Here is a 19,540-nt window from a genome sequence, read left to right as displayed (position 1 = left end):
GAATTTATATTAGTTCACACAAACACTCCATCCATGCTTTTGTTCCGGCCCTCCGGTCCAGTTTAAGAACCCATTGTGGCCCTCGAGTCAAAAAGTTTGCCCACCCCTGCTCTAGAACCTTCTCCACATGGTGCCCCACTTGGTTACTCTTCTTTCTTCTCTTCCTCTCCCCATTTATTTTCTCCCTTCCTCCCTTCATTCGTCCATCCGTCCATCCGTCCGTCCGTCCGTCCGTCCATCCATCCATCCATCCATCCATCTGGCTCTGGGCTATGCTGGCTTCAGTCTGAGCTCACAAGCATCCTACTCTTGAATATAGGGAACTAAGCAATTAGGAGAGTTGACTCACCCTTCAGAGGTCTTGGCTTTAGTGAAATGCACCAAAAGTCAGCATCCAAAAGCAGCAGGCTTCAGTGCAGTGAGCACAAGGCGGATGATCCGTTCTAGTCTTCCTCAGACATCAGCAGGTCGCGCATTCCTAACCTAACGTGTGGTGCCTCATGCTTGCAAAGGTCTTGGAGGACGGCCAGTCTAGCTGCCCGGGATGGGTGACTGGCTTCTGACACCCGGGCCACCTGGAGGAGCACCTTTCTGTGGAGTTAGGAAGCTCTCTTGTAAACCCTCCGTGCACCCATCTCTTCCTGTCGCTTTGCGGTCATGCAACACCAGTGCCATCTCCTTCCAACGAGGGAGATCTTCAAATACTTGAAGGCAGCCTTTCATAGGAAGTTGTGCCGAGTTCCTCGGGCCATTCATTCCTCATATCACGCTGGCGCCTGCGTGTTCTGGAATCTCTGCTCGTCCGTCCGGACATTACCTGGCTAAGTAAGACGACTCAAGCTTATGAAGACTAAAAAGGTATCTGCCATATTACTGTGATGAATTTAGTGATGGCAAAACTGGTCACAAATCCTATTTCAGGTGTGTGTGTGTGCCGGTCCCTGTAAAGTTCCATTCTAGGGAGAAACTCTTTGGTTCCTCAAATGATTTAACATTCATTCCAGCGGTTTGATTAGGGGGATAATGTTTCCCATTAGCCGGAATCTGGAAGCTAGACACGGGCCCGTGCGTAAGACAATGGTTGTCATTTACTTAGTGCTAAGCAAATGCTAGGCATGCATGCATAATTTTTAGATTGTCATGAGCTAAAGTATTTTAGGAAGAACATGAGCTTTAATTGTGTCGAAGTCTCCCTGTGAGGGCTTCAGGGTGTAAGTTTCATACATTCAAAGACCTACAGCTCTATTCGCCGGAAGAGGCGGCCGTTTCTTCATTCTCAGCCGCACCGCGCTCCTGAATAACACGCTCTTGGTTTGTGCGTTGGGTAATTAAGTCAGTCCATTGCTTTCCGTTATCTTATCTGGAAAGATAACGCTGGCTATATTTTCAGGCTGTTTCTTCTAAATTTTCTGGGACTGTATTGCTGTTGATAAGGGCTTAAGTTAAAAATGAACTAGAAAGTTCCACGGGAAGGCATTTGCACAGCTGTGAAATACTGCAGACTTTCAGTTTGCCTCGTGACTAAGGCTGTGATGACATTTTAGACGTATCTCTTAAAAATGTGAGGCTTTTGCTGTTTGTTAGAGGGGAGTTTCGTACTCTGGATAGAAATGGAATGCATCCTAATGGGCGAGGTCGTGGGGCTTTACTACACACCTTTAACAGGCCACACTTTTTTCACCTACATTTGCTATGGTCTTTTCTTATAACTGGGAAAGGAATTATGCAGTGACTCTTGCCATGACAGCAATAAGTATGCAATGTCAAGTTCTTATGCTCTTTGTATTTCTTTTCTTATATTATAATGACGCCCTGACTGGGAAAGAAATTGTACAGTGACTCTTGTCATGACAACGCAAAGTATGGAGTGTCAAGTTTTTGTTTTCCATTTAGGACTTGCTTCCTCCTGTTTTGTTTTCAGTGGCAGTGGAGGGAGGCTTATTATTTATGCAAAACTTCTCAAATAGAATTGGTCTAGAAGGGAAAGGTGTTTCCTGCACAATAGCAATTTCTAAGTAATGAATGAGAAGCTGCTATGTCAATAATCTTCCCTCCCCTCCCCGCACCCCCGGAAAAAAAGAAAAGAAAAACTGAGTTTTCGTGGTGAGGAATTTCTTAGGGTTTAGTCATTGAGTTGATTGTTTTGTTTTTTGTTTTTTGTTTTTAAATTTCGTGTGGAAAACCCACTTTGTGTTTCTGTCCTTTAAATCAAGCGGACTGTATCAGGGGTTGGTATTTTAAATTATTTTTTAAAATCAGGCTATTTTATTTAAAAAAAGCATATTTTTCCTACAACCACAAGGAACACAATGCTGGCCCAAACTTGAATGAGTTTGGGAGGGGATCCGAGTTCTAGATGTGACCCCAGCTTCATTTACCACCTGGATGTCAATCTGGGGGAGACGCTGAGTAGAACCAATTATGACCATTCAGTCTTTGAAACTGTGAAATAATAAACAGATGTTGTTAGAAGCTACTGAAAAAAAAAAAAAAAAAGCATATTTTTCTCTAGTCATGTCATCCTGGAAAAGTTTAATGAGGTAGATGGTGGAAACTCCTTCAGATGAGATTGGAGTTACCTCATGCCTCTATGGGGTCGCATGTATGATGACAGGACAGACAGCAAAGCAAGACTCTCCTGAAGTGCCTCAGTGGTCCACACTCCCTTTCTCCCCCCCTCAGGAAACTCCCTGGAAACCGGGGTATAACTTGGATCGGTATTGACACGATCACGATGGGAGATCAACGTTTGGACTTAATATTTAGATCTGTGTGTGTATATAACTTACTAAACCCAGTGACATCTGATACCCTATTTTATATTTATGTGATAGGTTTAAATTTAGAGGGGGAAAAACCTCCACTAATACTTGTATGTAGTATTTAAAAAAAAAATATTTCTTTTTTTAAATTGATTTCAAAGAGGAAGGGAGAGGGAGAGAGAGAGAGAGAGATAGAAACATCCATGATGAGAGAGAATCCTTGATCGGCTGCCTCCTGCACATCCCACACTGGGGATCGAGCCCGCCACCTGGGCATGTGCCCCGACCGGGAGTAGAACTGTGACCTCCTGGTTCATAAGTCGACACTCAACCACTGAGCCACGCTGGCCGGGCTATAGTGTGTTACAGTTTTACACATATTAACTCTTTTTAGTTCTTACAATTCTCTGTAGTAAGGAGAGATTAAAAAAAGACAAATTTATTCTAGACTTGTCCTCGATGTGGAGATGTTGAAAGGCATGCTTTGCTTATTTGCGGGGGGGGGAGGGGAGACTGGCTGTCTCCTCACACACTCGGTCAGGGGTCCTCAAACTACGGCCCGCGGGCCACATGCAAATACAGATATTGTATTTGTTCCCGTTTGGTTTTTTTACTTCAAAATAAGATATGTGCAGTGTGCATAGGAATTTGTTCATAGTTGTTTTTTAAACTATAGTCCGGCCCTCCAACGGTCTGAGGGACAGTGAACTGGCCCCCTGTTTAAAAAGTTTGAGGACCCCTGCACTAGTGTCTTTCCTGTGGTCTTGGAGGCAACCCCCAGCCTTTCAGCCTCAGGAACTAGACTTTTCTCACGGTCCCGAGCATCTCTCTGCCTCTTATTGTGAAATTCACGTCCATCAGCCAAGTCGGCCTGACCAGCCCATTCTCTTCTTAGAGGCAGGTGGTTCTTGTTTTAAAATCAAAGACCCCTTTGAGACTCTATGAAGCTAGAGGCTCCCACCCCCCAGAACACATGAACTCACATGGGAGATGACCTGAAAGCCAAACTATAACGAAAATGTCAAATCTGCTACTTTCCGCTCCACGCTAACTCTCCCAGGAGCCCAGATGCCCCAGGTCTGAGGGAGCAGAGCCTGCTGTGCCCCCTGTTGCCCCCTGGACGTGGCGCGGCCTACAGAAGTTGGCACAGCCAGCACGGGCCCGGCCGTGACCCACGAATGGGTCAGAAGGTGGCTTCGTGGCTTTCAGCTCCAGCTGTGAGCGAGTCATCTCTCCCCGGGTGGCCTTCCACTGGGTGTGGAATACTCGGATACCCTGCCAGCCAGCGGCGCTGGTGTCACTTGTCTTTCCGTATTCCTCTGCTTCCTGTTCTCATTGGTGGCCGGCCTCCGCTGGGCTTGGAGATACAGTCACTGAAGCCACGGCCAAGGCCAGCCCGCTCCGGAGCCTTTGGCCTTTCTCTGCCCTTTGTTGTTATGTCCCGATGAAAATCTTTTATTCTCTGAGGGCAGGCTTTTCCCCTTATTTTTAGATTCTTGGAAACATCTCCGCAATACTCATCACCTCCCCGATTTAGAAGGAGGAAGTTCAGGTTCAGAGAGAAGCTAATTGCTCAAAGTCACATTGATAGCACAGGGCACAGTTGAGCCTCAGTGGAAATTCTGTGCACGTTAACAGACTATCTTTTGCCACGGAAATCATCTCAGAGAAGAAGGTCCTTATATTTGGGTAGCGGAACATTGTCCATTTCAGATGCTAGCAACACAGTTTGCGAATGCATGCATGCATCGTCTTCATTCAATGGAAGGTTACCAGCTACAGGAACCGGAAGTGGTGCTCCAGTAGCTTACCTATCATTTCCCTGGAGACTCTGATTTAATAATAAATATATGGACAATTCCTTTAGAGATAAGGTGTCGGCAATAGTTATCGATGATGATGGCAGTGCTATAAACTAGGAGAAGCTACATGTCAAGGGTCCTGAATATTTTCTCACCTCAAACACTGTTTTGTAATTGTACACGCACCCTTACCTTAAAAAACAAAATGCAGATCCCTGTCTCTCCCTGACACTAGGCACACGGGTATCCTTGGCTCGAACATACTAGTCGGTTACTCTCAATACAGGAAGGATTTTTTTTTTTTATGTTGAACTTGATAACTGTTGCTAGTGCTGCATTCTACGCTGTGATAGGAAATGAATGAGCCAGGTCACGTGTTTAACTTTTTCACAGAAAGGTGGTTGAGGTCAGATGGGGGTGGAGCTCTGCTTGTCAGGAACTCACTCGTGAGCCTGTTTGTGGCCGGCCCACTTCACGCAGTGGCACGCGGAGAGCTGAGTCTCAGTTGTCTGAATTGCTGCTTGATGTGCCATAAAATCGCGATTTACCCAGCCCCGTGCTCAGAATCACAAGTGCTGTTGCAGTGAATAGCTTACCTGTGTGTCTTTGGACCCGTGTGTTCTGCAGAGTAAATGCCCCCCCCCCCCCCCCCAATAGAAAGAAGTAGGAAAGATACGGGCATTTTCAGTTTTGCTAGATGATGCCATGTGGTCCTCTAGATTTTTAAGGATAAACAGAACGGCGTTCAGAGGTCTCAATGTTATTATTTCAAGGTGTTTCATATAGCCTCTATAGATACCGCTGGGTAATAAGACTTAAGATTTTAACTGTAAACGAAGAGGTACATGAGTACATGACAGGAGCTGAGTAAAAACCCTGGAAGGTTAAAATTTGAATTGGAAAGTCATTTTTAAATTCCTGATTTTTTTTTTTTCTTTTCAAATACATGTCTTCGTCATGTTTAGTCATGGAAAAATCTCATCTCAGTGGGCGACCGCACCACTGCACCTGACTCAGGCAAGGTGTGGTCAGGGGCTGGGCAAGCAGCCAGGGACCTGTGCTTTCTGTTGTATCAGAAGGGATTCTCCTGGCCACAGGCTGGACAGTGAGAACATCCAAAGAACACGCCTGCCGCTGGTTAAAATACTTTGTGTCTGTTCAGACCCTGTGGTGGGCAGAGGAATGGCCTCCTGAAAGGTCCACGTCCTAATCCCAGGAGCTGTGACTCTGTTAGGCCATGGGGCAAGAGGGTCGGTTGCAGATGGAGTTCGGGTGGCTAATGTGCTGGCGTCATGATAAAGAGATTACCCTGGGTTTCCAGGGGAGGCCACCTGCCGGTGCTGGCCTTGAGGCTAGAATGGGGGCCCTGGGCCCAGGAACGTGGGCCATAGGGAGATGGGGTCTCCCCTCGCTACACAGCCCTGCTGGCAGTTTGAGCTCAGCCCAGCGAGACCCGTCTCAGGCTTCTAACCTACACATCCGTTAGATAATTTCTGTTGTTTTAAGCCTCCAAGTTTGCAGTAAAATGTTCCATCAGCAATACATAGGAAGCTACCATACACGTGTTTCTATAGCAGAGATTCCCCAAACAAGTAGGAAAACAAAACTCCTTATTGATCCTCCTCGGCTGTGAAAATAGGCCGCCAGCTCTGTCTAGTGGCCGTCTCTTTCTATCTCAACTGACATCTGATATACACACACACATATTTACACCATCTGTTTGTTTATATGTATATATAGTTCCTATATATTGATATATCATATATTTACTATATGTTTAAATATATATATGTAAATATATATATATTTGCAGTGCATTGTGGGAAATGATGCCACGGTGCCATTGGACATGCGGTGGAAAGTGAAGTGAGACTTACCTGTGCACGAGCTGGGGAAGGCATCACAGTGTTAGTGAGCCCGACCCGGATCCCGGAAGATGTGTAGAAGGTTTTCATGTCAAGAGAAGCATTCGAGGGAATCCTACTTACCGGAGTATCGGGCAGTGAACAGAGTCAAGTGCGGCTGCTCTAGAAGCAAGATGGTGGCAGGAGGCGGTTGATGAGCTGGGTGGGGGCCCCTTTGGAACTGCTCCCTATATTGTGCTAAGGAGTTTGGACCTTGGGCCAAAATAGAGGCCCTCAGATATCTTTTAAAATGAGATAATTACATGTAAAATGGCTCTTGGAGGCCAGGAGGACGCTCCAGGCTCCTGCGGAGTCCCCCCTCCTGCAGCCTCTCTCCCTGAGCGCTAACTTCACACAGACAACAACACAGCAGTAAAACGGAAGCTGCTAATGTACTGCTGCTGATTCAAATGGAATCTCAAATGCTTATTGTAACCCGTTTGAAGGGAAAGTTTAGAGCCCCAAGTTTTAGTAGCGTTGATTAGGTAAACTGGTGACCCCAACCATTTGTTCACCCTTCAAATTGCATCTGTTTGGGAATGGCTTTGTGCATGGCGCTTTTTGGCCTGTGAAATTCAAGTATGCTACGTGTCACTTTAATATCAGGTCATCTGTTGCCAAGAAAATGACATTAAAAACATGATGTGGGTTGTCAAAATGTTGTAGAAAAACCGCAAAGGAATGCACGTTTAGCTTAATTGGGTTGCGATCTTCTGAATGTAAATGGTAAATGGTAAATGGTCCCATGCCGAATTGCCTAGCGATATGTAAATTATATGCAAGACTTTTCTGCCAAGGATCTGAGGAACCCCGGAAACTTGAGAAGAGTGGATAGCAAGCTGTGCCAGGCACTTCTGTGGACCTCTTCAGAGTCTATCTGGCCAAGTTCTGTGGTTTTGAACCTAGTGGTAAAGTTTTTATTGCGACATTGGATAACACAGCTCTATTTTGAGTGTTTAATGAATAGTTAGTGGAAAATATTTAGTAACTACAAACGAAAGAAAGCAATTTCCTTTTGGGGGAATTGCATCTTGGCCTGACTGCTTAGTCATCTTATCTTTTAAAACAATCTGCCTTTTCGGTTTCTCGGTGGTGGTTCGTGATGATAACAACTCTCGCTGTGTGGTGCTTCTGACGGCGCACTCTTGCCATCTCGCTTGATCCTCACAGCTCTCTTCTGCACTCTGCCTTTTGTAGGTGATATGTTGGTTGCCTCCTGCACGGGCCCGCCCCGACCAGGGCCCGGGCCAGGGAGGAACCTGCAGCCGAGGTACGTGCCCTTGACCGAAATCGAACCCGGGACCCTTCATTCCACAGGCCGACGCTCTAGCCGCTGAGCCAAACCAGCCAGGGCTAAAATATAGAGGCTTTTAATAATGGGAGATATCTAGTTATGTTATACGTACGTACGTACGGTAGTTTCTCTGTTAGTAAGGTGGCAGTACAACTTAGCTCACCCTGTTCTTGGGCCAGGAGAGAGCAGATATCTGGTAGCTAGTATTTCAACCACAATAGTAGTAGACATTTTTTAAAAATTATGCTACAGTATTTATTATACTTACCTTGTGTTTATATAGCAAGGCCCCAATAGGTCATGACAAGGAGGGTGAATATATCTCCACCAAGTTGATAGTAAATTAAAAAAAAAAAACATTAGGCCTCCAGCCCGTATATTATTATCACATAATCTGTCCCAGGACTTGTTTCCAGGCTATATGAAGACATTTTACAGCCAAGTAATAAGACAAACAACTCAATTAAAAGAGAGGCAAAAGATTTCACAACACACCGCACAAAAGATGATATACGCATTCCAATCATCGTGTTCAAGCACGCTCAGCGTCGTGGTTCACCAGGGAAATGCAAATGCAAATACAGGTCAATATAAGACGCCACCACACACCCAACAGAGCGGCTAAAACCAAAAACACCGACAACTGGCGTCTTGGGGAGCCAGGGGAACGGCATCCATTGTTGGAATGAACAGTGTCCAGCCCGTTTGGAGTATAGCTCAGCACCTCTTCACTATGCGTTAGCTACGATTTAGCACGTGGCCAGCAGTTTCACTTCTAGATATCTACCCGTGACACACGACAACACGTGTCCATAAAAAAACAGACTTACAACTGTTTAAAGCGGCTTGATTCGTAATAGCCCCAACATGAAAGCAGCCCCTGTGTCTGTCAACAGATGGGTGGGTAAACAAATGGTGGAATACAAGGCCATACTGCATGGCAGTACAAAAGAACTACATGCTTATGCACCCAGCCATATAGATGGGGCTCGCTTTGCCCAGCGAAAGAAGACAGACCCAAAAGTCAATGTGTTGTATGAGTTCAACGATATAAAATTCTCCAACTGGAGCGAGTCACCCCGATTAACAGAAAGGGGATCGGTAGTTGCCTGGATCCTAGACTCCGGGGAGAATTGATTGCAAAGAGGCACCTTTTGGGTGACAGAAATCTTTGATATCTTGGTTAGGATAGTAGTTATATGTGAAAACTCATTGAATGGGACAATTACATAGACATTTAATTATATTTCGATTATACCTCAATTAGTTTGTTTTATAAAGTAAAAAAAAAAAATTACATAAAAAAGCAACGCCAAATTGCTGCCCATCAATGGATGACAGAGATTCCATTTCTATAACTTTCTATTTGGATACTTTTGGGGTTCACTTCTTGAATAATCCCTCCTTCCCTGCTCTTTCTGCCTGGCTGCTTCTGTTACATATCGGAGTTCCATGTGTGTGTGGCCAGTTTATGTGCTCTCTGGTCCGTTTCACTGTTTATCCTGTCTTAATTCTTCCAGCCTCGTTCGCAGCCCCACTGTCGTCATTCGCTCTCGTCAGCAAATGTTTAGGCTGTTCCTGAGCCCGTGTTGTTTCCTAGACATTCTGCCAAGAGCTCCTCTGTTTCTGTGCTCCGAGCAAAACCCCGCTGGAATATTGACGGGGGGGGGGGGGGGGAGGGGGGGCTGTATTGATTTTATTGATCAACTTGGGTAGACTTTGGATTTTTGCAATATTAAATTCTTTGGTTTATAACTGCGGTCTATCTTGTGATTTGTTAAGATCTTCATGAATGTCTCCCAGGACAGTTTGTAATTTTCCCTGTAAAGTCTCTGAACATATTTTGTATTTATTTCAAGACATTTGATGTTTTTTTATTTCATTGTAAGTGAAATCTTTCTCCTAATTATGTTTTCTTGCAGGTTTTTTTTTATTGATGTGCAGAAATATGATTTTTTTTAAAAAAAATGACTCATATATACAGGTAACTTTAGAATTTGTTTTAAAAAGAATTCCATTGAACCCAGCCAGCATTGGCTCAGGGGTTGAGCATTGACCTATGAACCAGGAGGTCATGGTTCGATTCCCGGTCAGGGCACATGCCCGCAGGGGTCGTGCAGGAGGCAGCCAGTCAATGATTCTCTCTCATCATTGATGTTGCTCTCTCTCCGTCTCCCTTCCTCTCTGAAATAAAAAAAATATATATATATTTTGGGGGGGAAAAAGAAGAAGCCCATTGATGGATGAGCAGAATTTGTCATGTGTGCGCATGTATTGCAAAGCGGTGGTGTTAAGGACACACTTTCCCCAAGTACTTAAGTTACTTTTTGGAGGCGTCTCTCTGCATGTGAGGTTGGCCCTGGGTCGCAGGAGAGGGGAATGGCTGGAGCTGGGGTGCTCCCAGCTTTACGTCGAGCCCCGTTCGTGCGGCCACGGATGCCAGCGGGAGGGGTCTCTGGCCAGGCCAGCATCCTTGGGTTATCACAGACACCCACGGGTCTCCCGTTGTCGCGATGCTTACGCGTGGCGCAGGCTGTCATCGCTAAAAACGTGTCGGTCTTCTTTTTCAGCATCCGGAGCGTGATGCAGAAGTATCTTGAGGAGAGGAATGAAATCACCTTCGACAAGATTTTCAATCAGAAAATTGGTAAGCCCCGCTTACGCGTTGAGCCTCTGCGCCTTCACTCGTGATGTCGCTGTCGCCACGGTGATGTCTGCGCGCAGGCCCAGCGCTCTGTGTGCTTGACACTGCGGGCCGGGAGGGGAGAGCTCAGGCAGTTAACCAGGTGCTTAATGATGACTTCCATTCTGAGGAACCTGTCCTGTGAATAAGCCCGTGGGAAACAGACGAGTTTGACTCCAGGTCTTAAGGGCGCGTGGGAGGTGGCCAGAATCGGGCACCTGGAACCAGAAAGAAGCTCCCTCTGTTGGGACCCACATCTGAGGCCCCAGCTGCTCTCCGATTGTACTTTCCAGGATCCCAGGGAGCTTCCCAGACATCACCCCATTCTCGGGGTTGGCTGTATCTTCCCAGAGCGTGGGGCTGGAGAACTTGATCTTGGCGGTTGTCATGGGTTGTGTGGGTTCTGTGCACCATTCATTCGGGTCAGTTCCACATCAGAGTCTGTACCCTGCAGGTCACCAGGCCTCCCCCGGTCGTATCCACAGAGGCCCCGGCTCTGGCTAACGCTGGTCCTGGCCCGTGCGGGCGTGTGGTTGTGTGGGGGTGCTCTGCGGCCGCCACAGCTAGTCCCTGCAGAAGTGAGGACTGACCAGCAATTGCTTTAACGTGGAGCTTCGAGGCCCACGAGGAAGGGAGGTGTTCTCCCTGGCTTTCTGAGGCTGGCGGTGCATTTAGGGGGGACTGTCGGCCGGTGCAGGGAAGAGCTGTAGTTTGCGTGCTTCCCCCGCCCTCCCATCAGTTCCCGCTGTCCAGAAATTTCCAGAATAACATCTTATTCTCAGCTAGGAGAGACTTCTCGTTGGGCCTGCCAGCCGGCTATATTGTTAATCTGCCCATAGCAAGGTGGTAGACAGATGATTCTAGGGTGGTCACGTGACACCCACAGAGCAGAGTCTGAGCGAATAGCGTGTTCCATTCCTTTCTTTGCACCTTGCCAGCCCCCCAGAGTTATTCAGGTCAGATTCGCCGAGGAACGGGGTCTTAGTTTGCAAATTATTTTACTATTAAAGGGAGTGATGTTATTGAACTTTCAAGAAATGAAGGTCTTATTACAGTTCCCTGGAACCCTAATTCTGCGTTCAGTTCTGTTTCCCTAATTCATAAGCGCAGACTGACCCCTTGAATATATATATTTGACTTATACAAATGTATATTTTCAGTAATATTTTTAATTTTAAAGAATATATATTCAGACATATGTAATGTAAAACTCACCTATTATATACAGCTCAGTAGTTTTTTTAGTGTATTTGCAGTGTTGTGTAGTCATTGCCACACTTACTTTATTATTATTATTATTGTTATTGTTTTCAGAGAGAGGAAGCGAGAGGGAGAGAAAGATAGAAACATCAGTGATGAGAGAAAATCATTGATTGGCTGCCTCCTGCATACCCCATACTGGGGATCAAGCCTGAAACCCAGGCATGTGGCCTGACCAGGAATCAAATTGTGACCTCCTGGTTCATGGGTCAATGCTCAACCACTGAGCCACACCGACCGGGCACCACACTTTCTTTAGAGCATCTTCAAACCTTCCCCCCAAAGAAACTCTATACCCATTCTCCCCCTCCCCCAACCCCTGGGTACCAGTAATCCAGCTTCTGCCTCTGGATTTGCCTGTTGGACACTCTGAATAAATGGAATCCCATAGCATGTGGCCTTTTTTTAAAAAAAATTTTAATCATCACCCGAGGATAGTTTTCCCTTGATGTTTAGAGAGTGGAAGAGAGGGAAAGACAGAGAGAAACATCGACGTGAGAGACACACATCGATCGGTTGCCTCCTGCGCAAGCCCCAACCGGGGCCCAGGCCGGGGAGGAGCCTGCAGCCGAGGTACATGCCCTTGGCTGGAATCGAACCCGGGACTCTTTGGTCCGCAGGCCGATGCTCTATCCACTGAGCCACACCGGCCAGGGCAGCATGAGGCCTTTGCATTGAGCTCTCAGCATAGTATTTGAAGGTTCACACGTGGTGTATGTAGCACGTGTCAGGACCTCGTCCTTGGTATGCCCAGTGGTCTTCCGTTGCGTGGCTGTGCCACACCGTGTGTGTCCGTTCATTCATCCGTGCGCGGGTGGAGGTCGGGGTTGGTTCCCCTTCCTGGCTGCTGTGCACCATGCTGCCGTGAGAGGAAGGCACGTCTTACACGTCGTTTGTGTGAATGGCTCCCTGTGATAAACACGTGCTGGTAGATGGGCCAACCTGCCCCCGTTGCGGCTCTCACTCCAGTTTCTGAAAGGCATGGAGGGTTCTTGCTCCCTTTGTGTTCTCTCCTCCTCGCTCTCCCTCCTGTACCGCCTTTCCTGTCTGCCCTCCCTCCAGCACACATGCAACCCCCAGACATGTCCTCCCCACTGTTTCGACCAACACCTTCCCTGACATAGGCTCCGGGAGCCTTGGATCTGAGCGCCTGGTGGCATTACCCTGGCCTTGAACCTTAGCTTCGGCCACACCCACTCTTCCCCAGGAGCCCCTTCGCTGGACACGGATGGCCTGTGAATTTCCTCTCAGTTATGCTGTTAAAAAACTGTCTGAGTGAGCCATTCCTTCTTCTCTTCCTTCCGACGTGTGAGCTTGGAGCTGGTCAAGAGGAGCTGTTTACTCTTCGGAGCTCACGGAGAACAGCCACTGGTGGGGTGGGGATGGGGGTGGGGAGAGGGCACAGGGTAACCGGCCGGACACCGATCTGTCACTACGCTTTGCCGTGGCTGTAGGTTTAATGTGTTGCATGCTCACCTGTCTGGGGCCCCCTTTGCTCTGTGGCTTTCTCCTCCGGCTGGCGTTGGGGGTTGGGGAAGAGTGGAAGAGGGGCCGCGGGAGGATAAATGGGTCCTCTCTCCAGCTCTGTATTCCTGTTTCAGCTCCCTCCGCTCTCCCTCTGTCTCTCCCATCTGGTCCACCTGCCCCCTTTCGTGGCTGTCTCCATGTGGTGCCGCCCTGTTGATGTCTGTGTTACCCCTTAGTGCTTCTCTGTGCTTCTCTTTCACCCTCTGTCCCCTCGCCTCTCAACCCCCTTTCTCACTGCCCCTCCCTACCGGCACCATCCCTGCCTTCCGATTTGTGAGCTTGGAGATGGCTAGCACAGGGTTTGGGGGACGCCCCCCCCCCCAGTGTGGGCTCTCGGCAGTTGGGAAACATGTTTTGTGAAATGAAAAAAAATAGGAGCCTTTGCGAGCCTTTGCTTGAGATAACGGGTGATTGGCAGACCTGTTGGCTGCACCCCGAACTGGTTGTTGTTTCATTAGTTTTCTTATCGATGAAGTAGGGACAATAACGGTAGCCGCTTCAGAAGGCTTGTTGTGAGGATTCAGCAGGAAATGTTTGCGAAGCCCTCGACACAATGATTTGTTCTCAGCAGATGCTCAATGAATGAAAGCTCTTAAATGAAATGGCCTTTAATAAAAATGGTTCATCTTACACAAAAGTGGTCTAGAATAACAATCCCTCACACAGATATACCTCCCGGATTCAATATTTTTCAACATTTTGCTGTATTTGCTTTCTTCATCCCCTCTTTTTGTGGTTGCCGAAATATTTTAAAGCAATTAGTAAACTCCTCATAGCATCTCAGTCCTATATGACTGAGAGAGAGAGAGAGAGAGAAACATCGATGTGAGAGAGACACATCAACTGGTTGCCTCCCGTAGACCTGGGGCAGGGGATTGAGCCTGCAGCCGAGGTACGTGCCCTTGACTGGAATCGAACCTGGGACCCCTTGGGTCCGCAGGCCGACGTTCTATCCACTGAGCCACACCAGCCAGGGTCTTACAGTCTCACAGTCAGAGAACTGGATTCCCTGGAGCCTCTGGATAAGACCTCAGCTCGCCAGCACCCGAAGGAGCCCACCTGGACTCGTGCGATAAAGAATGGGGGTTGTTGACAAGTCACGGCGCGCGTGGTAATTTAATACCTGGCAACAGAAAACTAATACAGTGGGATGGGGGGGGGGGGGGCCTTAATTATTTTGTTTTTAATTGCCAATTTTCCGAATAAAAGACTGAGAGCTGCATTTATCCTTCTCATTCTTCCATAGCGATTACGTCCTAATGTTTATTAATTAAGTTGGTTCCTAACTGGCTGTCAGTGAAATTTACACATTTAGGTAATGACACAATATTCTTGCTTTGGCTCATTGAAAGAACAGCCTTCAAGGGATCCTGGTTATTGAATAGACAGTAAAGTCAGCTTGTCAGCGATGGCTAAGGTGATTCTGTTATAGGTTTCTTCTAGAATATACGTACATGGGAACGGTCGTTTTCCCCCTCTGCCAGGGAGGCACATGGCGTTTGATGGGTTCCATCTGTCTGTGGGCAATCTATTTAGCTTCTCTGTCTGCGAACCTCTCCCATTAGAGGAGGATGTTTCTGATTAAGAGGAGGCAGAATTCATGAGGTATGCAAATGCTCCCCGGTATAAAGACCCTCCTGGTTAATGGAATATTCCATCACCTATTGCCTGGGAAGACACTTCATTTTATGACCGGGGCTTCAGAGCGTAATCCGGAGTTTAAGTACCAATCTTTCTGAATTGGTATGAAGTAATGTTGGCGCCTGAAACGTGACTTTTGGTCAAAACAAAACTTTGCAGTTTTTTTCTTTTTTAAAAAAAAGGGGGGGGCTCTATTGAGGTATGGTATTACAGGCCATAAAATCCGCCCATCGTTAAGTCGTAATTGGACGAGTTACAGTTTGATGAGTTCTAGTGCATTCGCGGAGTTGCACAACTGTCACCACACTCTCATTTTATAAACGTTTCCACGCCTTAGGGAGACCCCTTGTGCCCACGTGTAGACACCCCCTTGTAGCTCCCGGCAGCCGCTCATCTGCCTGCTGTCTCCGCAGGAATTTGCCCTTTCTGAACATTTCATAGAAACGGCATCTCACAGCGTGTAGACTGGAGACTTCTGCACCTGGCTTCTTTAGCTCAGTGTGAGGTTTTGGAGCTTCATTCACGTGGCGGGTGTAACCAGTGCTTCATTCACTGCCGAGTAATATTCCATCTTGTGGATAGCCCACATTTTTTTGTGTGTGTGACTGACCCATTCACCAGCCGATGGACGTTCGGATTCTTCTCCCTTTGTGTCATTATGAACGATGCCGCTGTGGTTTCAGAAGGACATTTACACAAAAAGCATGATTTCAGAGGACGTTTACATGAAAAGGAACGCGCAAATTATTTTTTGGCGTTTAAGATCGAGGCATAAGAAATATACACTTGTCCGGGGATTTTTGACAACAAAAATGAATATTTCATTTTTAAAACAGTACATTGGAAAAACAGAAATTGTACCAAAAGTCCTTTTAAAAAACATTTCTGTGCAGTCCCTACAGAAATACGCAAAGATGGGCACAAATGTCGGAGGCACCTGTCAATAAGCGCTAGCAATTATGTAAGACCAGAGGAACGCTGGAAGACGGAATGAAACAGGTTAGGGTTTTTTGTTGTTGTTTTTTGTCAGTTTCAGAAGAGTAAGCCTGCCAATCTGTTTTCTAATTGATCAAATTACTTCTTCAACTGTTTGGTTAAAACCTGCAAATATTTAAAACTGCAACTTCCAACTCAAAGGCGGGGATTAAAGTCTAGTGAAGTCAGCACTTTTGCATGTGGCCCTGGAGGGAGAACTCTTAACCTGGGAGCCAACCCGTGTCCGTCTTTGCTTTCCCTTTTGTTTCCCTCTTTGTTTGGCTGTGTTAGCTGCTGTGCCCTGCAGGCCTGCCCCTGGCAAATGCTGCCTCAGATTGACAGTCACAGTCACTGAGCCGGGTTCCCACCCGATCTTGTCTGCACAACCTTCTCCAGCCAAGAGCAACCTACCAGGAGGGAGAAGAAAAACCTCGGGGCCCCAGGCAGTCCTGCTGCAATTATCCAGGCCTTTGTGGAGACTTTCAGTGAGAGAAGGAGTTGAAGATCCGTTTAAACTTTCAAACTGCTGAGATAAACACTTGACTGAATGCTGCTAATTGGATTTTCACCCTGGAGAAATGAGGGGCCCAGATTGTGCAGTTTCGACTTCCTAATAAGAATGCTGCCCAGAGAGGGAAGATGCCAGAGAAGAGGGAAGCGCTGGGCGGACTTAAGGACCGATGGGCAGGCAGGCTTCACCGCTGATTTTTTTTTTACCTGTGCGGCTTCAGCAGGCCTGGGTGTTTTAAAATCCGAATTTTTAATGGGTATCCGCATTTTTAAAATGCGGATTAGCTATTAACCGGTTAAAAATGCGGATTTTGTAATAAAAAAATACAATAATTTCAAGAGAAACATCAAATGTGCTTTATTCAAAGTAATGTCCATTGCTAGCAACACATTCCCCCATCTTTCAGGTAATTTGTGGAGGCCGTCCCAATAGAACTTTTCTTGTTGTGAGGCAGACCATTCAGAGACCCAGTTTTCCACTTCTTCATATGTTTTGAAGTGCTGCTCAGAAAGCGCGTGTGCCATCGATCGGAACAAGTGGTCATCTGAAGGAGCGAGGTCTGGTGAATACGGCGGGTGGGTTCATACTTCCTAGGCAAGATCTTTTAAGGTGTCTTTAACTGGTTTGGAAGTGTGTGATGGTGCGTCATCATGAAGCAAAGTTACTTCGCTGTGTCTTCGGGCCCATTGTGGTTGTTTTACGATCAAAGTGGGGTTCGAATTGATCATTTCTTGTCGGTAGCGATCAGTATTAACGGTTTCACCTGGTTTTAGAAGCTCATAATACACCACACCTTCCCTATCCCACCAAACGCAGAGCAGTGCCTTCTTTCCAAAGCGATTTGGCCTTGCAGTCGATGTTGATAGTTGACCTGGATCAACCCATGATTTTGTGCGTTTGGGATTCTCAAAATAAATTCACTTTTCACCACCAGTCACAATTCAATGCAAAAAAAAGTTTCATTGAAGCAACATGACTTTTACTGGTGTATTTATCTAGGGGAAGCGGGCCCAGGCGGAGGGTTCGGTAGGGCAGAGACCTTAGATCAGAGCCAGGTGATGGGGGAGCAGCGAGGAGGCTGTGCCGAGGCGCTGGGCGTGAGTGACAGGTACGGACGGGGCAAGGGTTTTTTAGGCCATCTTTTGGCTTTTACTCAGCGTGGGATGGGACGCAGCAGGTGTGAGCACCGGGGTGGCAGGCTCTGACGGAGGCCGTCACAGAGCAGCCTCCTGCCCTGGGAGCCTGGGCGGTGAGGATGCTGGGCCAGCAGCAGCGGAGCTGGCGAGAAGGTCCCTCAACTCCAGACTGGCAGATGGGATTTGTAATGAATTGTAATGTGGCTCTAAAGGGGGTGGGCAGGACCGGGGCTTGCAGGGGACACCATGCCCTCAGGTTCAGTTAGGGCGGGGACCTGCAGGAAAGGCTCAGGTAAGAAGCCCAGGATATGGGGCAGTGTTTTCCTTCCTGCATCCTTGAGTTAGGTGACTTGATTTGCATAGTGGGCCATCCGCTGAAGAGAATGGTCACACCCCATTCTCATTCTGCCTGATGCTTTCAGGTCAGCCCTAGCTCGGAGCTCGGCCCCTCCTCTGCCCGCTCTCCGCTTGCCAAAGCAGAGAAGATTCTTATGTTTCGGGGTAGACGAGAAATCCCAGCAAAGGTGGGGCAGGGAGAGCTGTTCTAGTCCCTGAAAGAGGCTATTGAAAGCAGTGGCGCCCAAGGAGAGAAACTAGGGCAGCTTCTTAAAGAAGCAAATATTCTTCCCTGGTGGGATGCACTTACTCGCTAAAGAAATCTTTTATTTTTTAATTGACGTTTTCACGGTAACTTTAAAAAAAAAAATATCACCGTTGGTCACCAGAGTTCGCTCTGTAGGAATCCGTTTACCTAGCATGTAATTTTAGGACTGTTTAAGAAGATTGAACTGAGTTGTTATGTGGCCTCTACTCTTAAACCAACAAGTGCGTTCGGAGTCGGTGACGGAGAAGAACTTGACCCAGATGAGCTTACCGGGAACGGCGACGGGGGCCCTTCTCTCCTCCCCTTGCTCTTTAGTGCCTGGGTTTCAGAATGTGCCTGATTGCCTCCCGCGGAGACACCACACAGACTCCAGTTGTTGCTTTTCTTTTTGTTTATTGATTATTATGCTCTCTTGCTGCGCTCTTGCATTTGAAGGACGGTTTTATAGAGGTGTAAGACGCGTACACTAACGGGCGTCCGTTTGAAGTGTAGAGGTTGAGCTTTGACCGTGTCTGTGCCGTGTATTACTGCACAATCCGCATATAGACCATTTTTCTCCCTTTCAGAGGAACACGCATGGATTTTTACATTCAGCTCACCCAGCCCCAGGCATCCACTGATCTGCCTAAGTCACAGCAGGTTACACTTGGCTTTTCTAGGACTTTATAGAAATAGAATCGAGCAGCAAGCACTCGTGTGTGTCTGGCTTCCTGGCCTCAGCACAATGTCCGTCCTTGAGGTTCATATGTATTATTGCTTATGTGGGGATTTTTGTTTCTTTCATTGAATAGTATCCCACAGTACGGACCTAACACCGGTCACTTGTTCACGGACATTGGGGCTGCTCAGATTTGGGGCAGTTATAAATGGAGCCGCTGCAGACATTTTTACACACGCCTTGTGGGCACACCCTGTCATTTCTCTCGGGTCCGGGCCTGACCCTAGAAGCATCGCGGGATCTCCCAGGAAAGGTGCACGCTGGTTACGTCATCTTGATGAATTGACCCCTTTACCATGATGAGAAGTCCTTTATCCTGATAGGGTATTAACTTTGTCTAATATTGATAAGATCGCTTCAGCGTTTGTGATATTAGTGTTTGCGTGACACATCTGTTCTCTAACTCTTTTAAAATATATATATTTTTATTGGTTTCTGAGAGGAAGGGAGAGGGAGAGAGAGAAACATCAGTGATGAGAGAGCATCATTGATCGGCTGCCTCTTGCACGCCCCCTACTGGGGGATCGAGTCCACAAATGGAATCGAACCGTGGCCTCCCGGGTCATAAGTCGATGCTTAACCACTGAGCTGCACCGGCCAGGCTCCTGCTCTAACTCTCAGTTGGATTGTTTGGACCGTTTACAGTTGAGTAATTACCAGTGTAGTTGGATTTGAGGCTCACATCCTCCTGTTTGTTTCCTTGTGGCTTTTTTCTTCGTTTCT

General features: G+C 47.2%; 1 protein-coding gene across 6 annotated transcripts in view; it reads left to right on the top strand.

Annotated features, from left to right (window-relative positions):
- Window positions 1–19,540, top strand: part of GRK3 (G protein-coupled receptor kinase 3) — a 79,023-nt gene that overhangs the window by 7,876 nt on the left and 51,607 nt on the right. For all 6 annotated transcript variants that reach the window (XM_036353920.1, XM_036353918.1, XM_036353919.1 and 3 more), the window contains exon 2: window positions 10,333–10,409. In XM_036353920.1, the coding sequence (XP_036209813.1) occupies window positions 10,333–10,409 (77 nt within the window). The remainder of the gene's footprint in view (window positions 1–10,332; window positions 10,410–19,540) is intronic.

The sequence above is a fragment of the Myotis myotis genome, unplaced genomic scaffold (genome assembly GCF_014108235.1).
Source record: "Myotis myotis isolate mMyoMyo1 unplaced genomic scaffold, mMyoMyo1.p scaffold_m19_p_20, whole genome shotgun sequence".
In the NCBI taxonomy this organism is placed as follows: domain Eukaryota; kingdom Metazoa; phylum Chordata; class Mammalia; order Chiroptera; family Vespertilionidae; genus Myotis; species Myotis myotis.
This window is presented reverse-complemented; position numbering and strand designations above follow the sequence as displayed.